We start from the raw sequence: 19,171 nt of genomic DNA on the forward strand, positions 1-19,171 counted from the left end.
TGGTAGTTAACAATTTGAAAAATTGTTTACCTGGATGATAACAGCCACTATTTTTGGCACTAGTGATGAATCTGAAGCCAACTGGATGTTTATGGAATTTGGCTATCATATACAAGAAAGGCAAAGTAGAATTGCAAATTTTGGTATGCATTTTTTTTTTTTTTTTTATGCAAGGCTATAATTTTTTTGATGATTGTATTAATGCCGAGATTACAGCATAAAAAGGTGGAGCTACTTTCTACTTCCTTTTTGAGGGTGGTGTAATAAAATTGCTTGCAAAAGATAGCAAAGTTATTAGAAGCTTTATCTACCGGAGTGATAATAAATTTTTGTTGTAAATCTGAGATGGCTTTTTTCAGGTTAAAGTACTTGATATGCGAATTATTGTAAAGGTAGTAAGTTTTAGAAATAATTTTTTCAATGTCTTGAAATGTAACATTTATCCAATTATGAAAAGCTTCGTGGGGTATTGTATATTTATATGCTAACTTGTTGCAAAAGTTCAAGATATTCAGATAAATATCTTTATATATATTATTGAGGTTGGCCTTATGGACTGGTCTGAATTTAAAACCTTTTTCCATAGCGGACTTTAGTGGAATGTTGTTAATAATGTCCAGGTTACCAGTAATAATATGTTTATGATGTTGATCAACGTAAGGAGCATATATGGGATCATCACAATGACATGGAAGATCTAAAGCTTGTAAGTTGCCTAAATTAGTAGCTAGAGTTTTATAATTACAAATTTTGAGTCCAATAGGAGATTCATATTTGAAGCAGTGATGGATCTTGAACTTGAAATTATTATAAAATGGGAGAAAATTATTACGATTATTAAGTAAATAATGCCAAGGAATTTTATCGAACCAACTATGAATATATATATATATATATATATATATATATATAAATAACAATTTGATGAGGTAACCTTTTAAAGGTTACCAGAATTTATCTTTGTTCATATTTTAATCTTTTTTTGGCACAGTATAACTTCAGTCGTTTTTGCGCAAATAAAATTAAAATCATCATCATCATTGCCTCCCCGTGGCGGGGGCCGGAAACCTGGGAGGTAAAGCAAACCCCCAGGGCCAAAAGCAAAACATGGAATATGACAACTTCCCCCCGATTAAGACTGCAAATCCAAATAATACGGATTTGCATCAACCTGTCTCTGATATTGACTCTACCAATCCAAAGAGACTGAAGACGGATACTCCTCGAATTGAACACCCAAGTTTTCTGATTCTTCATTCACTGACAAACCAGCCCTTAGGCAATCTATCGCCATTTCTCATTCAAAAATGTCTTGAGAATGTAGCTGGTTCCCTGAAAATGGTGAGACGACTAAAATCTGGTGACCTGCTTTTAGAGACCACAAGCTCTAAACACTCTGAGTCTCTACTTAGGAGACTCAGAGTGTTTAGAGCTTGTGGAATTCTAGTCAAGGTGTCGCCACATGCCACACTAAACACATCCAAAGGCGTAATTTCAGAATGGGACCTAATGAATGTCTCAGAGGAAGAAATTGTTCAGGAACTGCAGGATCAGAAAGTCACACAGGCCAAAAGAATCATGATGAAAAAAGATGGCGAGCTAATTCCAACTCGGAGCATCATACTAACATTCAGCTCACCAAACCTACCTTCTTCAGTGAAAGCAGGGTATTCGTCCATATGTTCCAAACCCAATAAGATGTTATAAGTGTCAGAAACTTGGACACTCACAAACAGTCTGTTGAGGTGACCCAGTATGTCCAAACTGCGGATCAAAAGAGCATACCCAAGCTGACTGTAATGCCCAGTCTTCTCTTTGTCCCAACTGTAAAGGCAACCATCCAGCCTTCTCCAAAAATTGTGATCAGTGGAAATACGAGAAAAAAATCCAGAAATACAAAATAGAAAAGAAAGTCACGTTCCCAGAAGCATGAAAGCAATTGCAACTACATATGCCGAAGCCTCTAAAAAATTTCATTCAGTATCCATTCAAACTGACACATCAATTCCACCGAACATCTCCATTTCTGAATGGGCTCGATCCTTGCTCTCTTCTGTACCACAATCATCAAAGCAACATATTTCAAGTAGGGCTAACAATATGTCACTCACCATACCACCTGCTGTCCATGCAGCCCCTGTGGGCGCTTCCATAGCCATGTGGGAAGGAGCAGCAGTGTGTAACACACGCTTCTTGATTAGACTGGGGTTCGAGCCCGTCACCACCAAATATGGAGGATGCGGAAAGGTCAGGGAATGAACACCGCATATCCCGGAGCAATATGGCCTTAGTTGCCAATGCTCCTAAAAACCAAATAACAAACTAACATGCAGTCCCTGTAAGACCTGTTCAAACAGAGAAACCAGATCCCATTAGCAAACAGCCAGTTGACTCCGTCCTTATGGATACCAATGAAATCCCCAGTCAGGAAGAAACAGAAACCATTGTGGAGATCCATCCAGAAGATAAAATAGACACGAGACCAATTTTCTCAAAAAGAGATAAAATTAAAATTGACTGTGTCAAACAGACTTTTAAAAAACAGACAGACTCAGCTCCTTCATCTAAATCTAAACAATGAACAACGTCCAGTGGAATTGCAGAGGCTTGCGTAGCAGTATTGATGACATCCAGGAAATAATTAAACATCATAATCCAGTTGGCATCTGTTTACAGGAGACATATTTAACTCCTAAGGTATCTCTCTCAATCAAAAATTATTCTCTTTTCAGAGAAGATAGACCGGTTACAAATACAGCTCACGGTGGGGTTGCTATTCTCATAGATTCACGAGTCCCTTGCAGACGTATCCCTTTGCAAGCCTCTATTGAAGCGGTTGCTACGCGAATAGCAATTGGAGTCACTATAACACTTGTTTCTATCTATCTACCGCCAACTCAGCCTTGCACTATTCATGAACTTGAAGATCTAATTCTGCAGTTGCCAAGCCATTTCTGTTTATTGGGCGACTTCAATGGACACCATCCATTGTGGGGCTCTCCCGATGCAGATGGACGGGGGACAACTTATTGAAATGCTCATTGACAGGCAGAATTTAACCATCCTAAATACTGGTTCACCAACTTACAACCATCTCCAAACAGGAACTGTGTCCTCAATAGATCTATCTATCTGCTCTCCGATCCTTTTTCCTTGTATTGACTGGACAGCTCTGGATGATCCACTGAACAGTGACTACTACCACTAATCTGTAAAATTCAAACTTCTCACTCTGTGACTTCAGAAAACTGCATGAAATGGAAATTTTCCAAGGCTGATTGTGCAAAATATACTTATCATGTATCCTTTGATAATCAGATCATTGAATCTTGTCCAATTGACATAGTCACCAGCCATATCAGTAAACGAATCCTAGCAGCTGCTTTTATTGCCATCCCACAGTCACAGTCAAGCTCCCGTAGATCCATAAATTATTGGTGGAATGAGGACTGTAAGAGTGCCATAAAAGAAAAAAACCGAGCCTGGAATATATTCCGCAAACAGCCTACTACCAATAATCTTCTAAATTATAAAAAAAACTCAGAGCCAAGGCTCGCCATATTAGGAAGAAAGCAAAAAGAGACTCCTGGGTCCGATTTGCAAATTCAGTTAATAAAAATACAGATTCTAGAATAATATGGAGAAAAATAAAACAACTAAATGGAAAATTTCCTCCTCTATCCTCCCCAATTTTCAACTGGAATGGACAGGAGCTGTGTACTCCTGCAGAAATTGCAAATGCTTTTGGCTCTGTATTCTCACACCTGTCTGCATCGACCGCATACGAGCAGTCATTTCAGAAGATTAAAGCTTCAGCTGAAAAATCTCGATTGATCTTCAAAACCAAATCTGTCTATCATATAATCAGCCTCTTACTATGAATGAACTTCAAGAAGCTATATATATACCTCAAAGAACAGTGCTGCTGGTCCAGACGGAGTGTATTATACAATGCTTAAACACTTAGATAACAAAGCATTATCCTTGCTGCTGACTTTCTACAATCGTATTTTGACTGAACATTCATTCCCCATATGCTGGCATCACTCCTATGTACTGGCAATTCCCAAACCAGGGAAAGATCACTCTATCCCTCATCACTATAGACCTATTTCTCTTGCCAGCTGCTTGATTAAAACCCTGGAAAAAATGATACACTGCCAACTAACCTGGTATCTTGATTCCAAATATCTAATATCTGATAGCCAATTTGGCTTCAGGAAAAATTGATCATCCCTGGATCTCATGGTCAAAGCTGAAACGAACATCAGGAATGCATTTATCCGAAACGAGCATCTCGTTATGGTATGCCTTGGTATGGTACACCTCCTCACCAAAGAATAATTTAATAAAAACTATAAGAAGTATGTTGATACATACTCAGCAACGCCAGCTAGTAGTTATCTTTTGCTGGATCCCAGGCCACACTGGGATATCTGGAAATGAATGTGCAGACTATACTGCCAAACATCCTTCTAATTCAGATTCATCATATGCTCTCGTTCCATATGCTGACTACAAATCTAATATAAAAAGAATATGTAAGGAACAATGGACACTTATATGGCAAAATAAAACAGATAATAAGCCCTTTCAAATAAAACCAGATTCCTAGTTATGGGCCTCTAGCTTCTGGGAAAACAGAAAGGAAGAAGTAATCCTAGCCAGAGCAAGAATTGGTCACAGTCACATTACCCACCTATTTCTCCTCATAGGCAGTAATCCTCCTCAGTGTACACACTGCAATTCTCAACTCACAATGAAGCACATTCTTGTTGAATGCACCTTATACTCACATGTCCGGCAACTCTCATTCAGTTTTCTTCCTAATCTTAAAGAATCTGAAGCTCTGTCATATCATAGGTAACGATGCCAACCCCACAGAATTTTTCTCATTTATCAAATGGATAAACTTATATGATCATTTCTGACTGTTTGCAAAACAGTCATCATGAGTATCATCCACATCACCGATAGGCGCAATATGGCCTGAGCAGCCCTTGCACCAAAAATAACAACAACAACTGTCCTGGATCCAGTAGTTCTTGTTGGAGTGGAAGTCTTGGGTTGAACTTTGCTCCCATACTCCGAACATATTTGGTTGTTGTGCAGGATAATTCAAGGGAATAATATAGGAGGATTGTATGTGAGCTGCTCTTCCAGATATCTGGACTATTTTCATTTCCTGTTTTTCCATTTCTTCTTCTTTTCTTGTTGAATAGGTGGAAATATTGAGGGTTGAATTTGACTCCTTGTTTTCTGCTAATTGATGAGGCTCCGAACATTTTTATGAAGAAGGCTTCTTTAAATTTTCTTCTGTTGTACTGGTTGTCTGTAGAGAGGATTCAAGTATAGTTGAAGTCCCATGTGTCACCACATTGGAATGCATGTAGGGCTGTGTCGGATTTTAGGATTCTTCTATATCAGTGGTTCCCATCTGGTGGTTTGTGAACCCCCAAGGGTTCACGATAGTGTTCCAAATGATTTGCACTAAAAATTCCATAAGGGTACCTGCTTAGATTTACAAAGTTATATTATTGTAAACTACAAAATATAAATAATAATACACAATAAAGTAAAATAAAATTAAATAACAAGTAAAGAATTGCCAAAGAAAGAAACCACATACATGTATCCCGCAATTCCTTATAATTACTATACTATCTTACAGTATATCATGTTAAATAAATGTTTTCCAAACTGAATTTTTTTTTTCCATTCTCAAGGTACTTTTTTTTTTTTTTTTTTTTTTTTTAGAACCTATAGTACTTAGTACTATGCATGGGTTGAAAAGATGAAAGAAGATACTTGTTGACATTAGACTTGACCATCTGTAGATTGTAATGAGGAAGAAGAAAAGTTGGTTCTGTGGGATTGAACTTGGAACTAAAAGGATGTTGACTGGTTGCCGCATATGTTTGGACTACTTTGAAAGAGAGAGAGAGAGAGAGAGAGAGAGAGAGAGAGAGAGAGAGATTCGGAATTATAGACACCAATTCAGGACAGTGCCCATGGAAGTATCTATAGAAAAGGCATGCAACAGGAACAGAAAGTAAAGAGACTCTGTTACACACGAGACATTAATTAACCTAACTGCCCTCTTTTGAATGGAATCTAGAAGGCTAATAGAGGTTATGGGGGCACCGCCCCCAGATGTGGGAACAATATTCCATGGTAGGCCAGATTTACAATTTCTACAGAGTCAACAACTAGATAGTATAAACCAGAGCTGTAATGCTCAGTACATTCTACGTTGATATCAATATTTGTAAAATAATAAGAGAAGTTTACATCAATATAGTACATAGAATACTTCCTTATGATACTTTCCAGAAATTAAATCGAAAAACTTACATTAGAGTAACAAATAGTTTAAAAATAATTAAAATCAATTTAACACAAAAATCTATTTAACGCAATTAAAAATAAGAAAATTAATTAAAAGAATTCTTCCTGAAGCTGCAACGCTTTTCAAAAAGCGTTGTCAGCTTCAGGAAGAATTCTTTTAATTAATTTTCTTATTTTTAATTGCAATAAATTGATTTTTTATTTGTCAAACTGAGTTTTATTGTGTTAAGTTGATTTTTAATTATTTTTAAACTATTTGTTACTCTAATGTAAGTTTTTCGATTTTTTCGTTTTAATTTCTGGAGAGTATCATATGGAAGTGTTCTATGTACTATATTGAGGGAAACTTCTCTTAATATTTTACAAAAAAAGCGTCAACAACTGTTTGGAAGAAAAGTAATGCCGAGAGCGAAAAAGAGAAAAACCCAGATTTTTAGATGCAGAGGAAGCAATATTTGTAATGTGCTTTATGCCAAAAGATTAGAAGTCAGGGTAATCCGCAGGATCTTGCCTAGAAATCAGAGCATCATCGAAGATGAGTCGAAGGAGGGGGAGAAGACAGAGAGTGGTAATCAATGGACACTGCTCGTCGTGGACTAATGTTATTAGTGGAGTCTGTATTCATAAATGATATTGATGATGGTATATCAAGCTTAATGTCCAAGTTTGCAGACGATACAAAGGTAGGCAGGGTTGTCAAGGACACTACTGACACTATGCTGCTGCAACAGGATCTGGAAAGGTTGAGCAGATGGGCTGAGAGGTGGCAAATGAAGTTTAACATTGACAAATGTGAAGTACTACACATGGGAAACAGCAACCCCAGAGCAACGTATCAACTCTGTGGTACTGCACTGACAGTGGTACAGAATGAAAGGGACCTGGGGGTGGTTGTGCAGGCAGATATGAAGTTCTCTGAGCAGTGCAGACGGGCTGCAAGAGTAGCTCATTGTGTATTGTCAATGATATATAGGAATTTTTCTAGCAGGGATAAGGAGGTGATTATTCCCTTGTATAAGGCAATGGTCAGGCCACACCTAGAGTACTGTATACAGGTCTGGAGGCCTCATTTCAAGAAGGATGTAGAGCTGCTGGAATGAGTACAGAGAAGGGCAACAAGATTAGTGAATGGAACAAAGGGGTCATCTTACGAAGAAAGGCTTAAGTTTTGCAAATTACAGTGTCTGGAGACTAGGCACCAGCGACGTGACCTGATAGAGGTGTATAAAGCATTGAATGGTTTGAGCATGCTCAATGCTGATGGGATTCTTCCTCTAGCTCAGAATAATCAGCTGAGAGGGCATAAATTCAAATTGAGGAAAGACAGATGTAGGATAGATGTGTGGAAATTTGCCTTTAGCCAGCGAGTGGTTGGTTGGTGGAACAGACATCCATCCCTTGTCGTGGAAGTTGATAGCCTAAATAACTTTAAGGCTCAGCTGGACAGGTATTTTGAACGAACAGAGGGGTGAAGTGGAAGTGGTTTTTTTTTTTTTTTTTGGCTGATGCTGCATAAGCTTGCTTATTTGCATCAAATGCCTCTACTAATGCTAATGCTAAAGAATCCGTTTTTGCGAGATATAAGACAGGACTGTGTTTTAGAAGGATTGAAATCGACTACGTTATCTTTCCCCCACTGGAGAATTATCTGTAGATCAGCATTTAAGGATTTGGCAGTGGATACTCGGAAGTTGAAGATGTTTGAGCAGAGCAAGGTTTCTCAAACTGGAAGGTGGAATACAATGTGCAAAACTATCATCAGCAAAACTATGGATAGGATTTCCAGTCAATGGAAGAAGGTCATTAATATACAAGAGGAAAAGAGTGGGAGAAAGAACTGAACTTTGGGGAACTCCAGCATTAGTGGAGAAGTTAGAAAACAGTTTACCATCATCTGCAGTGAGTAGTCAGAGAGAAAAGTGGATACCCAGTTACAGAGAACAGCTGGAAAACCATAGGATGGAAGCTTATTTAGAAAACCTTTATGCCAAACATCATCAAAATACTTTGAAACGTCAAGAGCAATGGCTTGAGTTTCACCAAACTTTTCCATTGAATTTATCCATAGATGGATAACATAAGCCAGAATATCACCAGTGGAACGACACTGATGGCATCAATACTGGCAATCGTTGATCAGATGAAAGATTTCCAGATAGTTTAAGAGTTGGCAGTTAATTGATTTCTCCATTACTTTGGAAAGAGTAGAAGTAATCGCAATGGGACGATAATTGAATGGAAGGGGTTTGTCACCTTTTTTAGCAACTTGCTGGATATGAGCAAATTTCCAAACAGATGGAAAAACACCTTTGGAATACGAAAGTGAAACAAGATGACACAAAGCAGGAGTAAATTCAGGGGCACAGGTTTTGAGAACAAGTGCAGAAATACCATCAGGACCTCGAGCTTTCTCCACCAGATTCATCAAAATCCTTCTGACATCCTTTTAGCATTAGCATTAGTACAGGCATTTGATGCAAGAAAACAAGCTTATGTAGCATCAGCCAAAAAAAAAAAAAAAAAAAAACCCACTTCCACTTCACCCCTCTGTTCGTTCAAAATACCTGTCCAGCTGAGCCTTAAACTTATTTAGGCTATCAACCTCCACTACAAGGGATGGAGGTCTGTTCCACCAACCAACCACCCGCTGGCTAAAGGCAAATTTCCTCACGTCTATCCTACATCTGTCTTTCCTCAGTTTGAATTTATGCCCTCTCAGGTGATTATTCTGAGCTAGAGGAAGAATCCCATCAGCATTGAGCATGCTCAGACCATTCAAGGCTTTATACACCTCTATCAGATCACCTCGCTGGTGCCTAGTCGCCAGACACTGTAATTTGCAAAACTTAAGCCTTTCTTCGTAAGAGCACCCCTTTGTTCCATTCACTAATCTTGTTGCCCTTCTCTGTACTCGTTCCAGCAGCTCTACATCCTTCTTGAAATGAAGCCTCCAGGCCTGTATACAGTACTCTAGGTGTGGCCTGACCATTGCCTTATACAAAGGAATAATCACCTCCTTATCCCTGCTAGAAAAATTCCTATATATCATTGACAATACTCCATGAGCTACTCTTGCAGCTCATCTGCACTGCTCAGAGAACTTGATATCTGCCTGCACAACCACCCCAAGTCCCTTTCATTCTGTACCACTGTCAGTGTAGTCCCACAGAGTTGATACGTTGCTCTGGGGTTGCTGTTTCCCATGTGTAGTACTTTACATTTGTCAATGTTAGACTTCATTTGCCACCTCTCAGCCCATCTGCTCAACCTTTCCAGATCCTGTTGCAGCAGCATAGTGTCAGTAGTGTCCTTGACAACCCTGCCAACCTTTGTATCGTCTGCAAACTTGGACATTAAGCTTGATATACCATCATCCATATCATTTATAAATACAGAAAACAATAATGGACCCAACACTGAGCCCTGAGGGACTCCACTAATAACATTAGTCCACGATGAGCAGTGTCCATTGATTACCATTCTCTGTCTTCTCCCCCTCAACCACCCCTTTATCCATTGCCGCAATTTGCCTCCAATGTCACACTGCTCCAATTTGTGTAGCAGTCTTCCATGTGCAACAGTATCAAAAGCCTTTCTAAGATCCAAGTATATAATATCAAAGCTATTCCCTGCATCCAGTTCTTTTGTCGCTGCATCATAGTATCCAATCAAATTGGTCAGGGCAAGACTTCCCTTTAACAAAACCATGCTGTATCCGAGCTATAACTGAGAGTCTGAATATACCATCATCAATATCATTTATAAATACAGAAAACAATAAAGGACCCAATGCTGAACCCTGAGGGACTCCACTAATAACATTAGTCCACGATGAGCAGTGTCCATTAATTACCACTCTGTCTTCTACCCCTCAACCACCCCTTTATCCATAGCAGCAATTTGCCCCCAATGCCACACTGCTCCAATTTTTGCAGCAGTCTTCCATGTGCAACAGTATCAAAAGCCTTTCTAAGATCCAAGTATTTAATATCAAAGTTATTCCCTGCATCCAGTTCTTTTGTGACTGCATTATAGTATCCAATCAAATTGGTCAGGCAAGACTTCCCGACTTCCCCTTAACAAAACCACGCTGTGTCCGAGCTATAACTGAAGTCTTGTCTAGATGATCCTGCAGTGCTTCTTTAACCAGTGCCTCCATTAATTTTCCAGGAACAGAAGTTAAACTCACAGGTCTATAATTACTTGTGTCAGCCTTCGATCCTCCCTTGTGAATTGGGGTCACATCTGCACGTTTCCATTCCATGGGTACCTCCCCTGAGTCCAAGGAAGCTCTCTTACTTCCTTTGCTGCCTCCTTTAATATAACTGGATAGATCCCATCCACCCCAGGTGCCTTTCTTGTGTTTATCTTCAACAATTTCTCCTCCACTTTACTCTCAGTTAATACAAGATTCTCTAGCTTACTGCTAGAGTTGAATACACCTCTGGCATTTCCCTCGCTGAATAACTCCTCATGTGTGAATGTCGATGCAAAATATTCATTTTGTTTGTTAGCTACCTGAGCAGGGTCATCAACAGTTGACCCATCGATATCAAGTGGACCAATCTGATTCATCCCCTTCCTTCTAGAGTTTACATAAGTAAAGAACTCTTTGCTGTTTTTCTTCGCATCCCTTGCCAAGGATCTCTTGTAATCTGCCTTTGCCTGCCTAACCTCCTTTGTAACTTGGTTACAGATCAACTTGTATCTATCATAGGCTTCTGTGTCACGTGTTAATTTGTATGTATCCAATGCATGTTTCTTCTCTGCCATATGCCTCATTAATTCATCTGACATCCATTTAGGCTTAAACCTTGAACAATATTTCTTAGTGAGTAACTCCCACTTCAGAACACTGTGATCACTGCCACCTAGTGGTTCATTTATCTGCAGATTCTTAATGCATGAAGAATCACTACTGATAATCAAATCAAGAGAATTACTCCCTCTAGTTGGCTCCCGAACATGCTGATGTAGAAAACAATCATCCAAGAAATCCACAAAAGCCTTGCTAGTGTGTGTGTGAGTGACCAGACCCCAAATTCCAGTCAATATCTGGGAAATTAAAATCCCCCATTATAAGACTCTCCTATTTACTGGCTCACTCTATTTCTCTGTACAGTTTCTTATTATACTCATCAGAGTCATTAGGCCTGTAGCACACTCCTACTCTCAATTTTGACTGAAGACCACCAGAGGCATTGAATGGAGTTCACTGGAAACGGTTTGAGGTGATTTAGCAAGACCATCAATACATGAGTTGGAGAAAAATAGAATGCTAGCAGGTCAGCTTTATTTTTAGCTCGTGTGGCAACAGAATCAACTGGTTTTGACAAAAGTGGGCAAAAATTGCAGCCAATAGCTTTGGCAAGAGACCGGAATGCTCCACTACATTTGGACAAGAAGCAAGTTTTCTATTCTTAGCCTGTTCAAAATATAGTTTGGACTGATTAACAACTGCTTTACAAAGTATAAATAGTATAATTTAATTTAATTATAATATAATTTTATTATATTAAAAATATAATAATTTGAAATATAATATAATGTTATCTATATCTATTATAATCTTATCTATTTGTCTAAATCTTATCTATTTGTCATATATGTTTTTGCATTACCCTATAACCTTGTCAGGCCCCTGGCCTTCTGGCCGCGGTGGACATATATTGTATCTTTATTGTACAATAAAGATTTCTTCTCTTCTTAATACTTAATAATAATTTTTATTATTACACAATGTCACTTATAGAAATGAAGTACTGGAAATATTTTATAATAAAAATTCAGAAATATTATATGATTTCAGAGAATATAGGCTTAGTGGTTCGGATTAAAATGTTATGTTGAAAGGGGTTCAGGATAAAAATATAACCTTGAAAGGGGTTCGTGAGTCAAAAAAGGTTGGGAACCACTGTTCTATGTTATACATATTTTTTATGTTCTTTAATTCTGCAGTTGTCTTCTATACGATTCTCCTATGTATATTCCTCTACACCTACAGTCTATTTTATACATATGTCCTCTAGAGTTGTTGGGGTTCTTGGGCTATTGTTTTAGGATCTGCTTAATTGAGGCCAAACCCTTGGGTGATTCCATATTTTCTTGCTCCTTTTGATATTTTTGTACTGATTGTTAGTATGTAAGGTATGCATTGGTGGTTCTTCTGTCTCTGCTGGATTGGCATTATCTAAAAGTCTTGGAGATGTCTTCTGTTGCTCTGTTAATAACATGTAGATGAAATTGGTTGTTGACGGCAAACCTGGTTATTGGTTGTAGTTCTTGTTGAAGGTTTTCTTCTTTATAAATTCTGTATGTTCTGAGGATGAAGGATTTGAGAACACTGATTTTTTTTGAGAAGGGATAGCAGGATTTGCAGTTTAAGATGTCTGTAGACATCCTATAAACTTCCATTAGTAGCCCTGGGGGTTTTTCTGGTGAAGAAGGATGTCTTGGAAAGGAAGGCTGCTGTTGTTTTCCATTTTGAAGGGCCGACCGGGCTAGCCGAGTGGGTAAAGTACCTGCCCGGCAACCCAAAGGTCGCGGGTTCGATTCCCGCCTCAGGCTTGGATCAAAGTACTGCAAAAACCTTGGGAGGTGCAATATGGCCACAGAAGCCGATGCGCCAACAACTACCAAATCAAAATCAAATAAAATCAAAATCCATTTTGAATTTGATCTTTTGATATTGGTTGTTAAGCGCTTCAGAAAAGTTTTGTAGGTTTTCTGTTCCATGGTTCCAGATTGCTATAATTTAGTCAACATACCTTCTCCAGAATTTTGGTTTTTTATTTAGCATTAGCATTAGTAGAGGCATTTGATGCAAGAAAGCAAGCTTATGCAGCATCAGCCAAAAAAAAAAAAAAACCCACTTCCACTTCACCCCTCTGTTCGTTCAAAATACCTGTCCAGCTGAGCCTTAAACTTATTTAGGCTATCAACCTCCACTACAAGGGATGGAAGTCTGTTCCACCAACCAACCACCCGCTGGCTAAAGGCAAATTTCCGCACGTCTATCCTACATCTGTCTTTCCTCAATTTGAATTTATGCCCTCTCAGGTGATTATTCTGAACTAGAGGAAGAATCCCATCAGCATTGAGCATGCTCAAACTATTCAAGGCTTTATACACCTCTATCAGATCACCTCGCTGGTGCCTAATCTCCAGACACTGTAATTTGCAAAACTTAAGCTCTTTCTTCGTAAGAGCACCCCTTTGTTCCATTCACTAATCTTGTTGCCCTTCTCTGTACTCGTTCCAGCAGCAGGCAGATATGAAGTTCTCTGAGCAGTGCAGATGGGTTGCAAGAGTAGCTTATGGAGTATTGTCAATGATATACAGGAATTTTTCCAGCAGGGATAAGGAGGTGATTATTCCCTTGTATAAGGTAATGGTCAGGCCATCTGCACTGCTCAGAGAACTTCATATCTGCCTGCACAACCACCCCCAAATCCCTTTCATTCTCTACCACTGTCAGTGTAGTACCACAGAGTTGATACGTTGCTCTGGGGTTGCTACACATGTTTCCCATGTGTACAATTGTTTAACATTGACATTACATTTGTCAATGTTAAACTTCATCTGCTCAACCTTTCCAGATGCTGTTGCAGCAGCATAGTGTCAGTAGTGTCCTTGACAACCCTGCCAACCTTTGTATCGTCTGCAGACTTGGACATTAAGCTTGATATACCATCATCAATATCATTTTTTATTATTATTATTATTATTATTATTATCACTAGCCATATAGTGCAAGGAAGCCTGAGGCTTATGCTGCACCAGCCAAAAAAAAAAAATATATATATATTTCCGAGTTACCCAGAGAGAGAGAGAGGAGAGAGAGAGAGAGAGAGAGAGAAGTAGAAGGGAATCACCAAGAAACAGAAGAATGGTGATATCCAGCTCAGGACCCTGGGTGTGCCAAGCCCATACTCACCAGATGTGAGACCCTGGGGTTTATAAATACAGAAAACAATAATGGACCCAACACTGAGCCCTGAGGGACTCCACTAATAACATTAGTCCACGATGAACAGTGTCCATTGATTACCACTCTCTGTCTTCTCCCCCTCAACCACCCCTTTATCCATAGCAGCAATTTGCCTCCAATGTCACACTGCTCCAATTTGTGTAGCAGTCTTCCATGTGCAACAGTATCAAAAGCCTTTCTAAGATCCAAGTATATAATATCAAAGCTGTTCCCTGCATCCAGTTCTTTATTATGTTGGTTTTCCCAGAGTCTCTAGATTTCCTGTAAACTTCCATAAGTAGCTCTGGGGGTTTTCTGGTGAACAGGATGTCTTGGAAAGGAAGGCTGCTGTTGTTTTCTATTTCCATTTTGAATTTGATCTTTTGATAATGGTTGTTAAGAGCTTCAGAAAATTTTTGTAGATTTTCTGTTCCGTGCTTCCAGATTGCTATAATTTAGTCAACATACCTTCTCCAGAATTTTGATTTTTTTTTTTATATTGTTTTTCCAGGAATTCTAATTTTGCCATAAATATTTCTGCTATGAGTGGGGGGGGGGGGAAGAGAGAGAGAGAGAGAGAGAGAGAGAGAGAGAGAGAGAGAGAGAGAGAGAGAGTGAGCATTTCCCATGCTAAGACCATTGCTTATAGAGCCTTCCATTAAATGAGAAGTAGGGTTTTTCCTATTGAAAGGCTTATGAGATCTAATATTCAATAGACCTTGAAATTGATAGAGGTCTTGGATATCTTAGATGGATGTCTCTGTCTATGGCTTCAAAGGAGCCATGTTTTGGCTTCTTCTAGGGGTGTGGGGGTAAATGTGGATTTCACATCAAATGATACCAAGATATTGTTATTGTTGATTAACACCTTCTTTGTCTGGAAATTAGGTCTTGGCTGTTTTTTGATGATCTTTGGTTCTGAAGAATCATAAAATCTGACACAGCCCTACATGCATTCCAGTGTGGTGACACATGGGACTTCAACAAACTAGAATCCTCTCTACAGACATCCAGTACAACAGAAGAAAATTTAAAGAAGCCTTCTTCATAAAAATTTTCAGAGCCTCATCAATTAACAGAAAAACAAGGAACCAAATTCAACTGTCAATATTTCCAACTGTTGAACAAGAAAATAGAAGAAGAAATGGAAAAAAAAAGGAAATGAAAATAGTCCACATATCCGGAAGAGAAGCCCACATGCAACCTCCTTCAGAACCAGCCTGCACAGCAACCACAGATGGAGTATGAGAGCAAAGTTCACCCTGTTTCCACCAAAAAAAAACCCTACTGGATCCAGGATATTAAAACTTGGCATCTTACTACTGGTTAATAGATTTAATCCTTCACCCATGAATTAACTGTTAAGCAGCACCTCTTGTCAGTATGCACATGAGGTTCTGTAGCATTCAGCAAGCAGGAGTCTGACAGCAGATAAGAATTTAATTTTTATGTATGTTTATCTGTATTAAATATATTAATTATTCGTAATATCTGTTTTCTAGTGTAACTAAAACGGAAATTTAACCTAGAATCCTTTAGACTTAAAATTTACAATTAATAGTTAAAAAAGATAAACTGCAGCCATTATCAACCCACTGCAGGATGGAAGCCTCCTCAACCATTTATGCTGAGGGAAATGACCATAATCTGCCACACTGGTCCAGTGTGGGTTGGCAGATTGACCGTATTTAGCAGTCAGGGCCTTGAACCCTGGTCTACTCAAAGAGCGTGTGCTACTGCACTCCTGCTCCTGACCACTCAGTTACGGAGGCATATTGTTATTGGAATATAATTCAGATTGTAACCAACTCTATTTTTTTACCCCTAACAGAATGGTTTGATGATGGGTATTGGTAACATGCCGAAAACGTTGTCTTAAATGTATAGTGGTTTGAGCTATAAGTTTAATAAACTATATTATTAATTTCATGTGGTATAAGAGTGATTATTAATTACAGTAATTAATCTTCATGGGAAAACAGCCACAACATCTTTCACTAACTAAATGTAAATAATGATTGCTCAAAATGATTTTTATTTAAAAAGGTTCCTTGTTTTTCCCCCTCCCAAAAGATAATAGTCATGGTTCTGGACTGCTGGTGGCCGTATTATAGGCCCTTGGTATACATTTGGCCATGATCAGTAACACTATATTTATGTTTCATTTGGCCATGATCAGTAACACTATATTTATGTTTCACATTCGTTGACATATCATTAGTAGCTTATTCTTATGACATGCTAATTCCTCAAAAATGGGGTTTAGATGAAGTTCTGTGATTGTGTCATCTGTCATCACACACAAATATTTCACAACTTAATACTTCCTGTAAATACTATTTGACTGCCAATGGTACGATGCCTGGAATCACTGAGGCAGTGAGCACTGATACTGGCAACTTTTGGCATATAACAATAGCATAATGAGATGCACATGGAATAAAATAATAATATTTAAATATTTATAGATATTTCAGATGTAAAAGTTAATATCTGGAATATCTATAAATTCAAGATAGGAATGTGGATTGGATAATGGGTGAAACCAGAAATATAATACTGTATCTTCAGTTCATAATGCAGCAAAATTAATGTGTTAATTTTACCATTAGCCAGTTTGTTTATAATTTTTTATTAAACATTCTCTTTTTTTTATTCAAAAATGTTCATTTTTATATAGTTACTAGCTTCAAGATTGTCATCAGACCAGTTGTGCCTGTTTCTTAAATCATTAATAGAAGGATTGAGTGATCCTCATCCACAGAGTTCTTCTGGTGTTTCAGTTATTTTGAATGGGATAATTAAGCTGAGAGGTCGTGAATTAAGGCAAGAGGTAAGTAATCATAATTACAGTATTATTACATTTAGATTTTGCTACGGTTATAACCCCTCGACGTGGGCACCTGTACGTGGTGAGGGGACCTCCCAGTGACACTGCTGGACTTCCAGACTAGCATCACTGGGATCCAACGCCCACAGCCCAGGTTCCAGGCTTACATCAATGGAATCCGGCGTGTTTGCCGTGCGCTGCGACCCGTGGAAATTCGGAAAGGGGGATCCTGGTGGTTGAGGGGCCCAGCTTCAATACACCACTTTTGCCCCTGCTTCGACAAGATGGGAGGTCCTGGAAGGCCCGGCTAGGATCAATCGGCTAGTAGGCTCGTCTGCGAGGGTCAACCGTGTCAATGCCATGCCCTACCCTCATGGTCCGGGGGACAGGATTCAGGCTGGCGGCGGTGCGGGTATGGTGTCTGGGTAGCCCTGGCGTCCCACTCCCGAGCGCATTTATTGCTGCCGGGTAGTGGGCGTCCCTTTGGGCTCCGTGGTGGGTGGGGAGCCCGGGCACTGAACCACTTCAAAACTTCATGAATCCTGATAAATATATTTCTTCAGGGGCCCCAACCCTGTCCCTATCTGAAAACAGAGACGGAGAGGCAGATAGCATTATTGCTACAAAGAGGCAGTGAACCGAACTACCATCAGGGCCTGTCCCAAGGTTCTTAATTATGCACTCCACGAATGAAACACCGATTGGTAAAATGTCACTCTTTTTTATACAAAAAGGGTTGGATGGGTTAGCAGGTTCACCCAAGTCAGTTAAGAGGCTCCATTCTGGGGACCTATTGATTCAAACAAAAAATGACAGGCAGTCTGAACATCTACTCCGAGTAACATCAATCGGAAGAGTACCCATAACAGTGACACCACACAGAACACTCAATTCATCGAGAGGGGTCATTTCGGAGTGGGACCTTCTCGACGTAACCGAGGAGGAAATCTGCTCCGAATTAAAACCACAGGGAGTTACTGCCGTCAAGAGAATTACTGCGCGAAGGGATGGAAAAATTGTTAAAACCAGGAGCGTTATCCTGACTTTTAACTCTCCTAAACCTCCTGACGAGATTAAAGCTGTTAGCAGCTTTAAAGCTCGATACATCAACTGTTCAGTGCGTCCATACGTTCCGAACCCTTTATGGTGTTTTAAATGCCAGAAGTATGGACATTCTCAAATGGCCTGCCGTGGAGTCCTTGCATGCGCTCGATGCGGTGCAAAGGACCACGAAACAACAGCATGTTCAGCCGCAAAACCCACCTGTATTAACTGTGAAGACGAACACCCGGCCTATTCATGAGCATGCCAGAGGTGGAAAGAAGAAAAAGAAATTCATCGGCTGAAGGCAGAGCTAAATATATCATACCAGGAGGCAAGGAAATCGGTCAAACCCCTGAATATCAACAAACCTACCTACGCCCCGAAGGTAGCAGGGAGATGTTCCGTCGGAACTCAGACGGACATGACTGTTCCTCCAAAGGAGTCTTTCACTCCCATCGCGCGTTATCTCTTAAGTTCTCAAAAACCTGCACAGAAAAACCAATCAGCTGCCACTCCTATATCAGTACCTCCTAATGCTCCACAAGTAACAAAGGTAATTATGAAAGAAAAGAATAAGAAAGGGGAAGTCTCCCCTACTACCCAAGAAAACATGGATGTCGAGCAGAAGGAGGTATCCGAAGATTCAGTCTTGGAACTCTTTACGGAGGAAGAAATGGACACGGGACAGCGTCCATTCTTTCCCAAAAAGATAAACCCAGGACTGATAAAAGTAAGCCCTCAGCACCTCGGAAGCCGCCTGATGGACCCACCAAGCCAAAATAATGGCTAAATTCCTACAATGGAATTGTCGTGGATTCCGGCGAAATATTGATGACATCAAGGCCCTCCTGCAAAAGCACGAGCCAGTTTGCTTTTGCTTGCAGGAGACATATCTAAAGGCAAATGATGATCCCACCATGCACAACATCACAATTTTTCGAAAGGATAGAATTGCGGATGGCTCTGTACGTGGGGGAGTG

General features: G+C 39.5%; 1 protein-coding gene across 4 annotated transcripts in view; it reads left to right on the plus strand.

Moving 5' to 3' along the window:
- c11.1 (maestro heat like repeat family protein c11.1) overlaps window positions 1–19,171 on the plus strand; it is a 1,259,325-nt gene that overhangs the window by 754,870 nt on the left and 485,284 nt on the right. For all 4 annotated transcript variants that reach the window (XM_090383553.1, XM_090383554.1, XM_090383556.1 and 1 more), the window contains exon 26: window positions 16,998–17,150. In XM_090383553.1, coding sequence (XP_090239679.1) covers window positions 16,998–17,150 — 153 coding nt within the window. The remainder of the gene's footprint in view (window positions 1–16,997; window positions 17,151–19,171) is intronic.

The sequence above is a fragment of the Mastigoproctus giganteus genome, chromosome 10 (assembly GCF_048544385.1).
Source record: "Mastigoproctus giganteus isolate SK-2022 chromosome 10, ASM4854438v1, whole genome shotgun sequence".
Classification (NCBI taxonomy): domain Eukaryota; kingdom Metazoa; phylum Arthropoda; class Arachnida; order Uropygi; family Thelyphonidae; genus Mastigoproctus; species Mastigoproctus giganteus.